Source organism: Ursus arctos, unplaced genomic scaffold (assembly GCF_023065955.2).
Source record: "Ursus arctos isolate Adak ecotype North America unplaced genomic scaffold, UrsArc2.0 scaffold_6, whole genome shotgun sequence".
Classification (NCBI taxonomy): domain Eukaryota; kingdom Metazoa; phylum Chordata; class Mammalia; order Carnivora; family Ursidae; genus Ursus; species Ursus arctos.
The window spans coordinates 49764732-49780812 of NW_026623078.1; the positions used below are offsets into that span (position 1 = coordinate 49764732).

The 16081-nt window shown below is 50.2% G+C and overlaps 1 protein-coding gene across 3 annotated transcripts in view; it reads left to right on the forward strand.

The window, feature by feature from the left end:
- The window catches only part of MATN2 (matrilin 2), a 126830-nt gene that overhangs the window by 97243 nt on the left and 13506 nt on the right, over positions 1–16081 (forward strand). For all 3 annotated transcript variants that reach the window (XM_026495671.4, XM_026495672.4, XM_044382682.3), the window contains exons 9-12: positions 2858–2980; positions 3247–3369; positions 13212–13334; positions 14760–14882. In XM_026495671.4, coding sequence (XP_026351456.3) covers positions 2858–2980; positions 3247–3369; positions 13212–13334; positions 14760–14882 — 492 coding nt within the window. The remainder of the gene's footprint in view (positions 1–2857; positions 2981–3246; positions 3370–13211; positions 13335–14759; positions 14883–16081) is intronic.

Here is a 16081-nt window from a genome sequence, read left to right on the forward strand (position 1 = left end):
GAGACATATCGTGTGATCTCACTCATATGTGGAATTTAAGAAACAAAACAGGATCATAGGGGAAGGGGGAGAAAATAAAATGAGGAAATCAGAGAGGGAGACAAATCTCTGGGGTAGCTGGGTGATGAGTAAGGAGGGCATGTGATGTAATGAGCACTGGGCATCCTAGAACACTGATGACTCACTGAACTGTACCTCTGAAACCAATAATGCACCGTATGTTAATTAATTGAATTTAAATTAAAAAAAAGAAAAGTGCTGTTAAATATTAATAAGCACTCAATAAATATTAGCTAATATTCTTCGCTGTCGAGAGTGCCGATTAAGTCAGACCTGCCGGAATCTAAAATCCAAGCACGACCACCTACTAGACATGTGGTCCCGGGCAAGGTATTTAACTTTGCCAAGCCTTGGTTTTCCCATCTGTTTAAAAAAGTGACAATAATAGCACTATTGATGGGCTTGAGTTTTTAAGGGGAATAAGCAGGACCATTTCAGTCTCTTAGCCTGGGTCTGGCACAAGGAAAACACAATGAAAGATAATCATTCATTATGACCACGGAGCCTGGGAGAGTGACCAGTGCGGCTGCAGGCTGGGACAAGAGGCCAAAAGGGACAGACCTCAGAAAGTACGTGGGTTACCACAGAGCTGGTCTGAGGGCGGAGCTGGGAAATATGGGACTTTTTGTGAAGACTTTCTTAATTTTCCTGTGCAGGAGGCACAACAAATCTCCATTTGGTGATGTAAATGTGCGGAAACTCGCAGGCTTTGCCAGCTGGCCGGTTCCATCGTGTTTTATGAGGCACAGTCTCCACTGGCCCAGGCCAGCGGGGGTGGGGGCACATGAGCACCGCCGTGGATGCCTGTGACCCCGCTCTGCTGGGAGAGGGGCTCCGTGACGTGGCCCAGCACAAAAGGGGCCCTTTGTGCGGCTTTCCACCCGGCAGGCCTTACATCTACTCCAGCTTTGGGGATAGAGATAGATTGTGAATGAGAACAGTGCAGCTGTTGAGTGCTGGGACCTCAAACTGCCAGAAGGGGAAGGTTCACAGATGAAGTATTAGGTACAGAGCAATCCTCAGGAAAACTTGTGCCCCTTCAGTCTATAGAGGGAACAAAGTGCCTCCATTAGGCTTTCTAAGGACTGATCTCGGAGGCCAAAGAACTTTGGAACCAGAAAGTTAGTTCTGGTATGCACTTGCCTCTGGGAGTCTCTGAGTCCTGATGAGAAGCTGGTGGGGAGCAGGAAACGCCCTGGTCAAGATGGATCTGCCTTCTTCCAGGAGTGTGGGGTCTGCCGGCTGACAGCCCTGGCCCGTGTCCCAGAACAGGCTGGGCATGACCTGGTTGAGCCCACCTAGAGCCCCAGGGGCCATGGCCTGTTCCTCCCTGCCAGCATGCCTTGGGGGAGCCTAGAAGGGCTCAGAAGGGGAACCAGAAGAGATTGGGCCATACTGTCTCTCTGGGATCAAGTAAGAAATTCCACTTAGCTTCAAGAAAGTATAAACCAAGCCATTTCTTCCCAGGAGTTCCCAAAGAAGGCCATGGTATCCTGTTCCCCTCAAGCACTCAGGGAGCCCCAGGCCATAATGAGAGCAAGTCCTTATGAGGAGCACACTCTGAGGCTGTGGTGAGCCCTTTCCAGGCACTCACTCACTTTATCTTCACAGTAGCCTTAAGAGGCATCTGCAGTCTTATCCGTATTTAAAAACAGGGAAACTGTGGCACAAAAAGATTGAGTCACTTTCCTGGTGTTGCATGACTGGTTGATGGTGGAACCAAGATGTGAATATAGGCTTCTGGCTCCTGAGATCCTGCAAGCGTCTGCAGTAGGCACATCCAACGGTGGAATGTTCCAGAAGGCACCAGCCCCAGGCGCTTCTGGGGAGTCAAAGAGGCCTACTTGATGGCCCGGCACAAGGCCTTCAATGTCTGTCCAGTCCCTGGGTGTGCGTTTTCTCCATCAAGGAAACCTGGGAGGCAGCCTGCAGGGCTGTCTGTGGGAGCCGCTCACCACAGCTGTGTGTTCGCTGTCCTTCGGTGCTCGCTGCCCGGCGGGAGCAGCTGTGCAGCGCTCGGGTGCCAGGATCGGCCACACAGGCAGGCTGTGGCTTGGTTTGTTTTCTGAATCTGGGTGTCCTGGGGAGGTGGGATGAAAACAGTTTTTCTGTGTCATTTTCAAAGAAAAATGAAACTATGCAATTAATTCTTTCCCAGCAACACTTAGTAAGCACCCACTCCGCGATTACCATGTGCCAGCTAGAGTTCTGAGGGCCTTACACGTATCAACTCCTCTCCTTCTCACCACATTCCTCCAAGAAAGCAACCGTCATCATCCCCGTTTCTCAGGTCGGGAAACCATGGCCCAGAGGCCAAGGGACTGCCCAGCATCTCCTGGCTCGGAAGTGGTGCAGGTGGGATTGGAGCCCGGCTGGTTTGATGCCACAACCCTTGTTCTTAAGCTGTGTGGCTTTGGGCAAGCAGCTGGGTGTCTCTGAGCCTCGCTTTCCTCTCTTAGATGGGGCTCACACCTGCCCGTAGCCCTGAGGACTGCAGATTAGGTGCCAAGGCCCTGGCACAAAGTGCTGCCATCACTAACACCAACACAGGAGGGGTAGACGCTTTACTCCTCAAAACACAGAAATGGGAAAAGCAAACAAACGGGGCTGATTTTCCAGAGGCCAATTGCACCAGGTAGAAGGAAACCTCCCAGCAGTGCTCTTTGTGATGCCAATGAAGTAATGGCTCCTATGCCCCCTCCCCCAACACACACACACAGGAAGAGGGTTTTCTCAATGCCCCATTGCTGGGGAGTGTGGTCAGGTTATTTTGTGTTTTCGTGTGTGACAAACGCAGGAGTGGATCACTGTGCGGAGCAGGACCACGGCTGTGAGCAGCTGTGTCTGAACACGGAGGAGTCCTACGTCTGCCAGTGCTCGGAAGGCTTCCTCATCAATGAGGACCTCAAGACCTGCTCCAGTGAGTCCCCTCCATGCTTCTCTTCTACGGAAAAGCTTCGCAACAGGGGTGAAAAATAGGGCCGCTGCAGGGGAGCGTAGTTCACGGTCCTCTCGTTCCTCTGCCCTTTTCTGTGCTCCGGGAAGATGGTGGGGGATGTCCTTTGGGGACTTCATGCCTCTGAGGGGTGGGGGAGCAGACTGCCTGACTTTGGAGGTGCGGGGGGGTGGGGGAGATAAACAAGGCTGAGGCTTGCCGCCGACTCACCTGGCCATCTGGCTTTGCAGGGGCGGATTATTGCTTGCTGAGCAACCATGGCTGTGAATACTCCTGCGTCAACACGGACCGATCCTTTGCTTGTCAGTGTCCTGAGGGACACGTGCTCCGCAGTGACGGAAAGACGTGTGCCAGTGAGTGTTCTGGGGCTTGGCACGGGCCTTCCGTGGGTGGACTATGCAGCCAGGCAGGGCCAGCGCGAGTGGGCCTTAAAGCCCTCCTGCAGCGATTTGAGCCCTGGCGCTGCTCCCCCCACCCCGGAGCTTCCTTCCCCTGCTCCCCAAGACGGCTTGTTCCTATTTCTAGAGCGCGCCTCGGGTCATGCTGAAGCTGGACAGAGCCCTACTTCTTGTTTTATCTTCTGTACCCCTAATCTGGCCCAAAGTGGTGGCCGGCCTGCAGTGCACAATACGCATCACGCAGACCCCTTGCGGAGCGCTGACTTCGTGGCAGGCACTGGGCCGAGCACACGCCACCTCAGGCTGTGGTCATACTGTGGAATCCCCCGCTCAGCCCTGTCAACGGGGTGGGTTCAAGCTTGGTCTATGGGACTCCAAAGTCCATCCTGGGAGATGGGGAGGCTCCTGAGAAACCTTCCCTGCCCTGGCTTCATAATCTGGCAGCAGAAGGAGAGGTGGGCAGTGATGTGTGCTGGGTACATATATCCTTGCAGCTGGCCCCAAGTCCGTTCCATTAATTTAGGGGAAAAAAAAAAAAGGCCCCCAGACCTCCCTCTCTCCTCACTCAAGAATGTTGTGTCTTCTGCCCTGCAATCCCACTGGACTAAGGTAAAGACTTAAAAAAAAAAAATAGTCATTTTGACAGAAGGTGTCAGAAGTGGAGGGAAAGGACTATAATTTTCCTTCCCCATCCTGGTGGTCTTTCTGGTTATAGGACTAGCTTCCCTGACTACCTATACAACATAACCTAAGTCATCCACTTTTTTTTTTTAAGGGTGTTCTTTTTTTTTTTATGTTCAGTCAGCCACTGTATAGTACATGATTAGTTTTTGATGTAGTGTTCAATGATTCATTAGTTACATATAACACCCAGTGCTCGTCACAACACGTGCCCTCCTTAGTACCCGTCACCCTGTTACCCCCTCCCACCCTCCTCCCCTCTGAAACCCCCAGTCTGTTTCCTGGGGTCCATAGTCTCTTATGGTTTGTCTCCCTCTCTGACTTCTCCCCCTTCGGATTTCCCTCCCTTCCCCTATGGTCCTCCGTGCTATTGCTTATGTTCCACATGTGAGTGAAACCATATAATTGTCTTTCTCTGCTTGACTTACTTCGCTTAGCATAGTCCCCTCCAGTTCCATCCATGTTGATGCAAATGGTGGCAAAAATTAACAAAACAAGAAACGGCAAATGTTGGTCCTCACACACAACATTCGTTGTGGAGAAAGGGGATCCCTCTCCACTGCTGGTGGGAATGCAGGCTGGTACAGCCACTCTGGAAAACAGTCGGGAGGTTGCTCAAGACGTTAAAATAGAGCTATCCTAAGACCCAGCAATTCCACTACTAGGTATCTACCCCAAAAATATAGATGTAGTGAAAAGAAGGGGGACATGCACCCCAATGTTCATAGCAGCAATGTCCACAAAAGCCAAACTGTGGAAGGAGCCGAGATGCCCTTCCACAGATGACTGGATAAGGAAGTTATCGCGTTTTAAATTTGTCCATTCACATGGGCAGGTGCGCTGAGGTGCGCCCCTCTCTGCAGACCATGAGAAAATGTTTCCCTCGTTTGTGACAGATTCTGGAGTCTCGGCGAATGGGTTATGCCTGTATGGCTGGCTTGTAGCTGCCTGCCTGCCAGCTGCCTCTGGGATGGCTACTGCCGCCAGCGCCGGGAGGGTGTGGGCATTGGGCGCAGAAGGAGGGTGGGCGCGTGGGATTGCATCTACACATGACTGCATGCCAGAGCCAGATGCATGGTTTTTTATTGGTTTGCTTTAATTTTCCATCATCTTGGATTATTCATGCCCTTCCTTTGTCCGCACCCCCAACCTTACTATGATCTTCAGGAGCTAACTATTAGCTGGCTGGAGGACTTCCAAGAAACTCTCATGACCTTTCCCAGCAAACACTGTCCCTTACAGTCGCACACCCCACCCTCCTCACCCAGGTCCACATGAGTGATGCCACTAACACTTTTACACGTTGCACATTTTCCCATTTAAAGTGCAGTGCAATCAGAAGTGAATTTTGATGTGTATATATTTATATATGGTTTTGACTCTATGAAAGCTTCTGAGATGATCAGATAGGTCAGAATTATCCTCTGGGAATGGTGGTACCTAAGAAATGAATTTTACCCACCAGCAATACATAGGCGTTGAACTGTTGCCCTAATTGAAGGCTGTCTGTCTGCCCTGGGATGATTCAGCCTGGCTGCCCTGTCCTGTAATAATGGGCTTTGTTTTTAGCGTGGCTGTTGTTAACTGGGGGCTATGTTTCCCAGCTCTATGCCAGATGACAAAGAGCCTGATGACATGACTTCAACTTTTTGGAAAAGCCTGCTGGGCTGGGGAGGGGGGAGCCTGCTGGGGGCCAGCCAGGCCTGGCTCAGTGTATAAGGGTGTCCTTCACCCTTCAGAAAGGCAGCCTCCTCTTAGAGCCTTGATAGCTGATGGCCCGAAGAACACTTCACCCACTTTCCAGAAGGTTCTCTGAAGCATAGAGAGCAGACCCATGTTCCCGGGGCCCTGAAACTAAGTGGGTATTTTTACCCCCATATGTCTGTCTGCAGGCACCCAGAGCTCTCTGGCCTCTGGGGTGAAGCCCATCCTCCCTGTCCTTGGCCCCCCAAACTGTGATTGTAAGTTCTCCCTAGGAGCCTTCTTTGTGTTGGGGGGTTGATGCACAGACTGGGGGCTAAGGTGGGGAGGGGAATGGGGTAGTCTCTTCTACAAGCTGTAGCTGAAAGGCCTCCTCCCCTCTCTATCTCCTGGTGATTTCCCTGAGGTAGACCTTTTGCAAGGGTGTCCCAGCATCAGGAAGATTCCACAGGCTGGATGTGCACAGAGCACACTGCCCACTGGCCTGCCAGCTCCTGGGGGTTGAGACTGGGACTTGTTTGGAGTCAGAGTTCCCAGGCCTGGCCCACAGGAGATGCTCAACGAAGTTTGCTGAGTGAGAGGGTGAATGGCCAGAGACCACCTGTCTTTTTCTCCTGTGGCACCGGGCACAGGCTCTACTCCCGGCTCAGCAGCCTTCAGTGGCTCTCCACTGTCTCCCAAAATCAAGTTCCAGTAGCGTTTCTCAATTTGGCAATGTCAGAGAACCCCTTCCTCCACCTCTTGAGCCCCACCTCAGGTCTTCCCTGATCCCTCCAGTTCCTCAAGAGGGTAAGTCCCATTATACTCTGAGCAGCCACTGTACCTCTAGCCTCTCCTTTCTCCACTTAGCACAGCCTTCCTTTCCCAGCCTTGCGGGTGGAAACCCAGCCTGTAGACGACATTCCCCATGGAGAACTTCCTGCTGCCAGCTCACTGGGAGCAGCTCTTCTGCCCTCTCACCCTGTGGTACTCTTTGCACAGATCTGAGAAATAATGTGGCAGAGTCAAAAGAATACTGACCTAAGAGCCCAGAGACTGGGTTTACATCTTGTTGCTTCCACCCTGGGCAAGAGAATTGATCCTTTCTGGATCTGATTGCTCAACTGTCTACTTGGAATGATGGTTTCTGCCTCTCTGTCAGGTTGCCAAGTGGCACAGGGAGGGACAAAAGTTGAAGTGTTTTGGGAACTTGTAAACTGCCTTAAACCCCTAAGGTACTCTTGTTGTGGTCTTTCCTCCCACCATGAGCTGCCCTGCACCGAGGAGAAGACTGAGGTAGCACCTTGCCTTGTTGCCTGGAGACCTACCTCCCAGGGCTGGGCCTGCTTCAGTTGGAAGGATCCTAGAGATGGGCCACCCTGGGAGAGGTCAGACTCATGAGCCCCAAAGGCTGCTGTCAGACCCTGGCGAGGGCAGGGTGCTGACAGGAATCTGGGCCGCAAGCCACAGAGCACTGGGAATCCTAGTCCAGCCACCACAGGCTATGGAGGCCTGCTGGGGCCTGATGCCCTCCAGCTTGACTTTGAAAGGCAGAAGCAGCCCTGAGCCAGGCAAATGGAATGTTGTCATCTGCTCAGGCTGCCATAGCAAAACACCGTGGGTTGGGTAGCTTAAACAACAGCAATTAATTTTCTTGCAGTTTGGGAGGCCAGAAGTCCAAAATCAAGGTGCGGGCATGGTCATGTTCTGATGAGGACCCTCTTCTTGGCTTGCAGATTGTTGCCTTCTTGCTGTGTCTTCACACGGCAGTAGTTGGGTTGGTGGGGGGGGGGACGAGAACAAACTCTTAAGGACCTTAATCCCATCATGGGATCCCCACCTCATCTAAACCTAATTACCTCCCAAAGATCCCACCTCCAAATACCACCACACTGGGGGATAGGGCTTCAAAGTATGAAGTTGGTAGGGGGAGGAGGACACCATTCAGTCCATAGCAGGGAGTGAGGGGAGAAGACCCCCTTCACCGTCAGTGTATTCCCATTATAGGAACAGAAGGAAGCTTCGAGGTCTTCCATTTCTTCTGTGGGAAACAAGCACAGGAAGGAAACTGGCACCTCCAAGCTGGCCCTGAGGGTCGGTGGCAGAGTTGGGACTAGAACCTGGGTCCCCTGATTCAGGACCTCTTGCCCAGAGTGAGGTGCCCTTTAAACAGACGTCTCAGTTCAGCTATTTTTCGGTTTGTCTGAGCAAAAGCCATTGCGGAGTTAGCAAAGGACTGGCTGGCTGCTCCTAGTTTTATTATAAGAAACGCCTGAAAATGGTGTCATTCTATCTCTGCGCCCTCATTACCCTCTTGGCAGGCCACCGTGGCTTTCTCCCTCCGGGGTTGGGGTGGTTTTAACAACCTCCTACGTAGAGCCGCAGACACAGGATTGCCGTCTGTCATCACCACAGAGGTGCACGTCCACGGAACACATGACCCACAGTGGCTGTGCCACAGACATCCGTGACTCACCGGATGTGGAATCCAGATGGGAGCGCGACCGTCTCCACCAGCACGCAGGGCTGCGAGGTGTGGGTCCTACGCACCCCTGCTTCGTGCTGAAACCTGTAATCATCCTGATCACAGATTGTAGATCCCATTCATGACGGAGTTGAGTGAAATGTGTGGACCTGCCTCCTTAAGGATGAAAGGAAGAGGATTTTTCTCTTGGAGGGAAAATGTGTTCTTCCTGCATCCTGAGATTTTCATACCTCCTCTCATCCGTTTCGTTTAAGTGGTGGTTCCCAGTAGCTGGTCCTCACTCTCGTCTCTGGATTTGAGTCTGGGCACTTGCGTAAGCTCTCAGTCTGTTTGCTCTCATTCTCCACAGGCACTGAGCTGCACCTGCAGCGTGCCACTGGGTTGGGCCACTGGGCCTCGCTGGGGTCGAGGCCGGTTCTGTTTCTGCCCTGACAGAGCTCACAGTTTCTCAGGGAAGAAGGAAATTAACACCCTTTCACGTGATGTGGGAGCATGTGGCAGAGGGACCCTCAGTCAGTCTAGAGGAAGTTTCCTGAGGAAGGTGGGGATGATCTGACATCTGGAGATTGAAGGAGTAAGCTAGCCAGAGATGGAGGGTGTGATGGACTGAATGTCGGTGTCCCCCCAAATTCATATGGTGAAATCCTAACCCCCAAAGGTGATGATATGAGGAGGTGGGGCTTTGGGGTGATTAGGTCATGAGCATGGGGCTTTCATGGATGGGATTAGTGCCCTAATAAAGTAGATCCCACAGAACCCCCCTCCCCCAGTCCCTTCCACAGTGTGAAGATACAGGGAGAAGTCTCCGGCCTGGAAGAGGGTCCTCACCCAACCACACCGGCGCCCGGATCTCTGACTGCCGGCCTCCAGAACCAGGAGCTATAAATTCTGCTGCTTACAAGCCACCGGTCTATGGTATTTTATGATAGCAGCCAAAACAACCTAATACCGAGGAGGAAGAGCTTCGCAGGCACAGGGAACAGCACGCAGAAGCCCAGAGAGTGAGTGGGCTGGGGGTTGAGTATTGAGCACCAGCAGGGGAGAACGGACCTGGAGGAGCAAGCAGAACAGGTGACCTCCAGCCTTTAGAGTTACATGAAACTGTTTGGAGGCCCGGCCTCCCTTGAGAAAATGATTTTACTTTGTCTTCTGAGAATCTCCCAGCCTGAGTAGACTCGGCCGAGCTAGGATGACCACTGCAGGTGCCCCTGGACCAGGAAACATGAAGGTGGTAGATGTGTGGTCTAATCCCACCCTTGCCCCCAGCACAGCTGACACAATTCACCTCGGCAGATTCAGAGACCTTGGCAAAGTCACTTCCCCTCTCTGGCCATGCGTTTCCTCAGCTCTAAAAGAAAGGGTTGGACCAGTCGATCTCCTGGGCCCCTTTCAGCCCAAAGACGAGGATGGTGCCTGGCACAGAGCAAGTGCTCCAGAAACACTCACTGAAAGGATGAACTCCTTGCTGGGGTACCCACCATTCTCCCTGGGCTCAAGGTACCCCACGATCCTGGTCAGGGATGGGGGCTCCCTTTGCCTGTTCGGGAAACACTGAAGTACTTTCCTGTAGGGGGTGTCTCTGGCTCTGGGCGGAAGCTGACTCCAGGTGGGTTTCCAGACTTGGTTGAATAGGAAGCAGCTAAAACCCGTTGTCGGGACGTTGACTACAGTACACCTTGGGCATTTTCTAATTTACCGCGTGTGGTTCCTTGATTTATGAGTGACGCAGACCATCCCCGACATGCAGAAACTGGACATTTTGCTAAGCGAATGTGAAGTGTGCTTAATTCCCTTGTTGCTGGACACTTGGCTTGTTTTCCACTTGTCATTATTACAAACAATGCTGCCATGAAGCACTTGAAAGTATATCCCTTCATATGGTACAAGGTACCCGTAGGAGAGAATTTCTGAAGTGAGGTTGCTGGGTCAAAGGTACATTTTGTAACTTTGGTAGATGTTGCCCGATACCCCTCCGTAGGGGAAGTATGCCCTTTAATGTGTTTGAATTTTGAATCACCTGCCTGTTCTCCCGGTGATTCTAATGCTCCTGTGAGGTGGAGAACTCACCACCGCTCTACCGTCAACTGATGAGATGCTCTGAGGGGATGAGGAGGGAAGAGGTTAAAAACCCAGACTCCACATGTGCTTTAGAAGCACGCGCCCAACAGGGGCACCTGGGTGGCTCAGTTGGTTAAGCGGCTGCCTTCGGCTCAGGTCACCATCCCGGGGTCCTGGGATTGAGCTCCACCTCGAGCTCCCTGCTCGGTGGGGAGCCTGCCTCTCTCTCTCCTTCTGCCCCTCCCCCTGCTTGTGCTTGCTCTCTCTCTCTCTCTGTCAAATAAATAAATAAATAATCTTTAAAAAAAAAAAAGGCATGCACCCAATAAAATTTCAAACAGTTGTTAATGTGAACACTCAGGAGAGCTCGGAAACTGGGCTGGGAGCTCCTGTGATAGTTGTAGCCAAGGGAGACGAGGACAGTGGCTTTGGGCTCAGCAGGCTCCTGATAAAGGAAAGCAGCACCCGTCCGTCTGGAGCAGGGGCAGACCACCAGGGCTCAGGAGCTGTATGGGAAGACTCAGCCACTCTTCTCACTGACAGCCTGAGATGCAGCCAAGGAGACAGGACGGGGCATGGGGAAAGCGTGTGCTGGGTTGTGGGGCGGGGGGTCGATATCTGTCTGGATTATGGCTTGACCAGGCTGGCCTGAAAGAGTTATAGCTGTTTTATTATGTTGGAAAATGGAGTATTCTTAATATAAATTCATAGTGGGAAAAAAATGCTCACCTCCACAGCCAGCCAGCTGTCTGTATCACGGATCACTCAATTGTATTTCCACTCAACACAATGTGAGGAACTACCCCAAGCCATTGGGGAATGTTCTGCTTTAATGATGAGTCTACACTGTGCCCAGAGAAGTAAGTCATGTTCAGAGCAAACAGGACAGGCCAACTCTGCTTTGACTCTCTTCTGCAGTTATAATTTTCGTTAACATAATATTTTCCCATTGTTCAGAGATTTTGGCAACACTTCTGCCCAAAAGAAGACAGGCAAAATTCCCTTCATGTTTGAAAGCTTACTTTACGATATAGCAATGCAATGTAGTTGGGGAAAATGTGGGATTTATTATCAGATTACATTTTGAGTCTGGGGCTATCACTTATTAGCAACTGATCTTGGCAAGCCATTAACCTTCCCAAACCTTAGTCTCCCGGCTGGTAAGTGAGAATAAAAACAGCTGCTTTGACTACCCCACAGTGTGGTTCTCAGGACTCCCCTCCAAGAAGAAATACTGCAACACGCATTAGAAATAAGTGTTCGGTCTGTGCCTGATTGTACAAGTGATGATGTACTTCTGAGCCTTTATTTCATAAATTCAGTGTCTATCCATTGTAAAATCCTCGATCTGAGATGATTGAGTTGACTCTCAGAATTGCATATCGTTCCGATAAGAAGTCACTTCCCCCATGTCCTCAGTATCAGGCTTTTAAAATATCAGCTTGGTTTTTGCAGAGTCACAGACAGAAGCTGCCCCAGCCCTGTGGATGGCAAAGCCCTTTTTGTTCTGTCCTGCAGCCTTGGTCATCCATGACTCTTCTCTCGTATCCATACAAAGATGGCCTCTTCGTATCAACCCATCAGCAAAGCACGTAGACTCTACCTTCAATATACAGCCAACAGTCTGACCATTTGTCACCATCCTGGTTGGGGCCACCAGGCTTATTGCAAGAGGTTTCTCTCAGCTCTCCACGCTCCATCCTCACTCATACCGAGTCCACCTTCTACGACAAAGCCAGTTCACGTGTCCTCACTGCTCAGAACCCTCCAGTGACCCTTCCTCACTCAGATCCCACTGCTGCCCGTGAAGCCCATAGGTTCTGCCTCTTGCTGGCCTCTCTGGCCTCATCCCCTGCCAGGCTCGGTTGCTTGGGTCCCACTTACCTCTTGGCCTTTCTTGAAACGTGCCACACATGTTCCTACCTCTGCAGTTTGCAAATGCTGTTCTTTGCCGAGGGTGCTGTTCCATCCAAATACCCACACTCACTTGTCTCTTCAGGGCTCTGCTCAGGGGCACTGTTATCTGCCTCAAGCCCTCCCCAGCCCAGGCACATTCTCTCTCCCCTCTCCTGCTTTTCTCCACAGCGCTTTTCCCATCTGACATATATATCTGTTTATCTATTATTTGTCTTCCCCTTTCTTCCCTCCCACACCTGCTCCCAAATGTAAGCCTCACAAAAGCAGAAACTGTGTCTTATTCATTGTTAAATCCCCAGAGCCTAGAAGAGGACCTGACTCAGAGTAGCGACGCATAAAATAGTTGGTGACTGAATGAACAGATGAAGCATGGTTTACCTAAGTGTGACACGTACAGGTGGACACAAGTGAATACGTAGATAAGTTGATATTATAATTACGTGATAACCAACAAAGGTGAACTTATTTTCTAATATTTATAGGCCATTTATAGCTCTCCTTTTATAAACTGTCTTTCATGTCTTTTGTTCATTTTTCCTACGGAAATGATTTTATTTTATACACTCTTTATAGATGAAGAATTTTTGCTCATAGGCATATTTTCTGTTTTGAAATGTGCATTGTGGGATAAGACACTGCTCTAAGGTGTCTAAAATGTCGGGGACGCCTGGGTGGCACAGCGGTTGAGCGTCTGCCTTTGGCTCAGGGCGTGATCCCGGCGTTATGGGATCGAGCCCCACATCAGGCTCTTCCGCTGTGAGCCTGCTTCTTCCTCTCCCTCTCCCCCTGCTTGTGTTCCCTCTCTCGCTGGCTGTCTCTATCTCTGTTGAATAAATAAATAAAATATTTAAAAAAAAAAAAGGTGTCTAAAATGTCTTTTAAGATTGAGTAAGTTACTAAAAAAAAAGATTGAGCAAGTCACTAATGTATGAACCATTTCCTTCTTCTGTTTCTCTAATTCCAATTGGATTCCCAGAATTGGACTCCTGTGCCTTGGGGGACCACGGCTGTGAACATTCCTGTGTAAGCAGTGAAGACTCTTTTGTGTGCCAATGCTTTGAAGGGTATATACTCCGTGAAGACGGGAAAACCTGCAGAAGTAAGTTTTTACTGGGGTTGTCTCACATGACCGTGTCTCATCTTTGCATGAATTTCACCATCCTGATCTCTGTTGAAATCAGTTACCCTTAAAAGCCAATGCCACGTGACTATTAAAATAATCTGGGGTCCTGGATGGAATCAGAAAAATGACATCAGGTTAAAAACTAAGAAAACGTAAAAGAACTGTGGACTTTAGCTGTTATTAATGTATCAGTATTGGTCCGTTAATTGTAACAAATGTATCACATTAATGTAAGCTGCTAACTGGGTTTGGCGTTTATGGGAATACTGTGCTATCTTCTCCATTTTTCTGTAAATCTAAAACTTTTCTAAAAAATAAAGCCTGTTGGGGCGCCTGGGTGGCACAGCGGTTAAGCGTCTGCCTTCGGCTCAGGGCGTGATCCTGGCGTTATGGGATCGAGCCCCACATCAGGCTCCTCCGCTATGAGCCTGCTTCTTCCTCTCCCACTCCCCCTGCTTGTGTTCCCTCTCTCGCTGGCTGTCCCTATCTCTGTCAAATAAATAAATAAAATCTTAAAAAAAAAATAAAGCCTGTTAAAAGAAAACAAACAAACAAATGGACAAATGAAAAAAGCCAATGCTTAGAGCTACAACTGAAGTTGCTCATTTGTGCCCTGTGGCAAGAAACAAGATGCCAGAAGCTTCTAGCCTTGCCATTTATTAGCTGAGCCTCTGTTTCACTTCTCTGAGCCTCTGTTTATCTGTAATAATATTTTTTGTTGTGCTGATAGCACAGATCTCTCATAGAGACCACCTTATGATGAGTCCATGCTTATGTCTCAGAAAGCAAAGCTTTTTAGACGGGGGCCAAGATGTCTCTCTGTTTCATCAAAAGGGAGTATGTAACCCTGAGCACATGATTTCCATCCCCATCAGTCACCTTTTCCTCAAGCTTCTCAAAGCACTTTGCAACGAGCAACTTGTGCTGACGCATTTGAAGAAAAGATAGGTAATTGGAATTATGACTGATTTTTCAGACAGACAGGAAAGGTAAGGCCCTAAGAGTGACTCTCCAAAGCCGTATGTCAGGGACGAAGCCAAATTTGGATTTCAGCGTCACTAGTCTGAATTGAGGTTTGATCTTCCAAGTCATCATATCAGACCAACAGCGTTTCCTTTTGATATCAGAAACTGCATCTACAGAAAGCCAGTGATTGATTGCATTTAACGAGATATTGAAGTAGGTGCTGGTGAGTGCTGGCGGGCATGATGGTGAGGAAGTTTGAAGAGTTAACCTAAATTAGACCCGCTGACCTTCATCCTCAATTTTACTTTCCTCCCGTGGATCACTGAGCTCAAGCGGGCCTGGGCTCTGGTGGCTGCGATGCGTGGATCCTTCAAGGTGAAGCCCGGGGAGAATGTAGGTTGGTGAAACTGTTTTGACTTGCTCTACTGTCCTCAGGGAAGGATGTCTGCCAATCAGTTGACCACGGCTGTGAGCACATTTGTGTGAACACTGAAGAGTCGTACAGCTGCAGGTGCCTGGAGGGGTTCCGGCTTGCCGAGGACGGGAAACGCTGCCGAAGTAAGTGGGCTCCGGGTAGAGATGAAGGCTTCCCTTGGCGGGACACGGGCAGTTAGATAACTTCATTTGGTATTTAAAATCTTCCCTTATAGTCATAAGGGAATGCCTTGGGTGCTCCGAAAGTGTTTGCTAGTGACCCGTACAGGAGACCCTTGGTTCTTCAGGACTTTCTCGTCAAGGTGCTGAGTCGTCAGGCTCTTTGCGACTCTCTGTTTTCTCCCTGTTGCTGGCCCTTCCACAACCATGTGTGGATGCCCAGAGCCTCCCACAGAGCCTGGCTTATCATTGGGCAGAATTAGAACCTCTGCCAGCAATCACCCTGAGGAGCACAGATAATGACAGTGCTTTTTCTTCTTGGAAGACCTTATAAGTAAGGGTAGAGGGTGGGAGAGAGATGAAGGGATTTTTCCGTGGGTTTTATTTATTCATTTTCTCTACTGTTTGCCTCTGTAGGTCCTCAGAACAGATTCTGAGAGTTTACTTAGAAGGTGCATCAAGTTCCCCAGAGAAACAGAGCCAATAGGATGCGTGTGTGTGTGTGCATGTGTGTGTGTGCACGCACACACGCGTGCCTTTATACAGAGACACAGAAAGAGAGGCAGACGGACAGAGAGAAAATCTGCAGGGCAGGCCAGCAGTCTGCAGACCCAGGAAGAGCCGATGTAGCAGCTCTTACCCAAGGCAGTCTGGACGCAGAATTCCTTCTTCCGTCGGGGGGAGGGGCTGGTGGGGGGATTCCGTCTTCTTTCTCTTCAGTCCTCCAAGTGATGGGATGAGGCCAACTCGATGGAGTGTACTCTCCTTTACTCAAAGTCTCATGGCTGAAACGTTAATCTCATCTAAAAAATACCTTCACAGCAGCATCTAGATTGGTGTTTGACCAGACAGCTGGACAGTATCCTGGGCAAGGTGACAGATAAAATTAACCATCGCAGCACCCAGAAACAGAGACAGACGGGACACATGAGCTTGGTGAAGTGGGTATTAGAAGAGCGCAGGGCAAGGATTTTCTCCACTGGGAGATTCTGAGCTGTTAGTCCTTTTTGGCCCGGGGAGTGGGGTGGGGTGGGGTGGGGTAGGGGGGCGGGGGGCGGTGTTGGAGCTGTCTACTTGATTTTGTTGACATCCCGCTCCAGCGGGCAGGATGGCTCTTTTTTCATTAAGACCAAATCAGTGCATTTGCTGTTCAAGTTGATTTT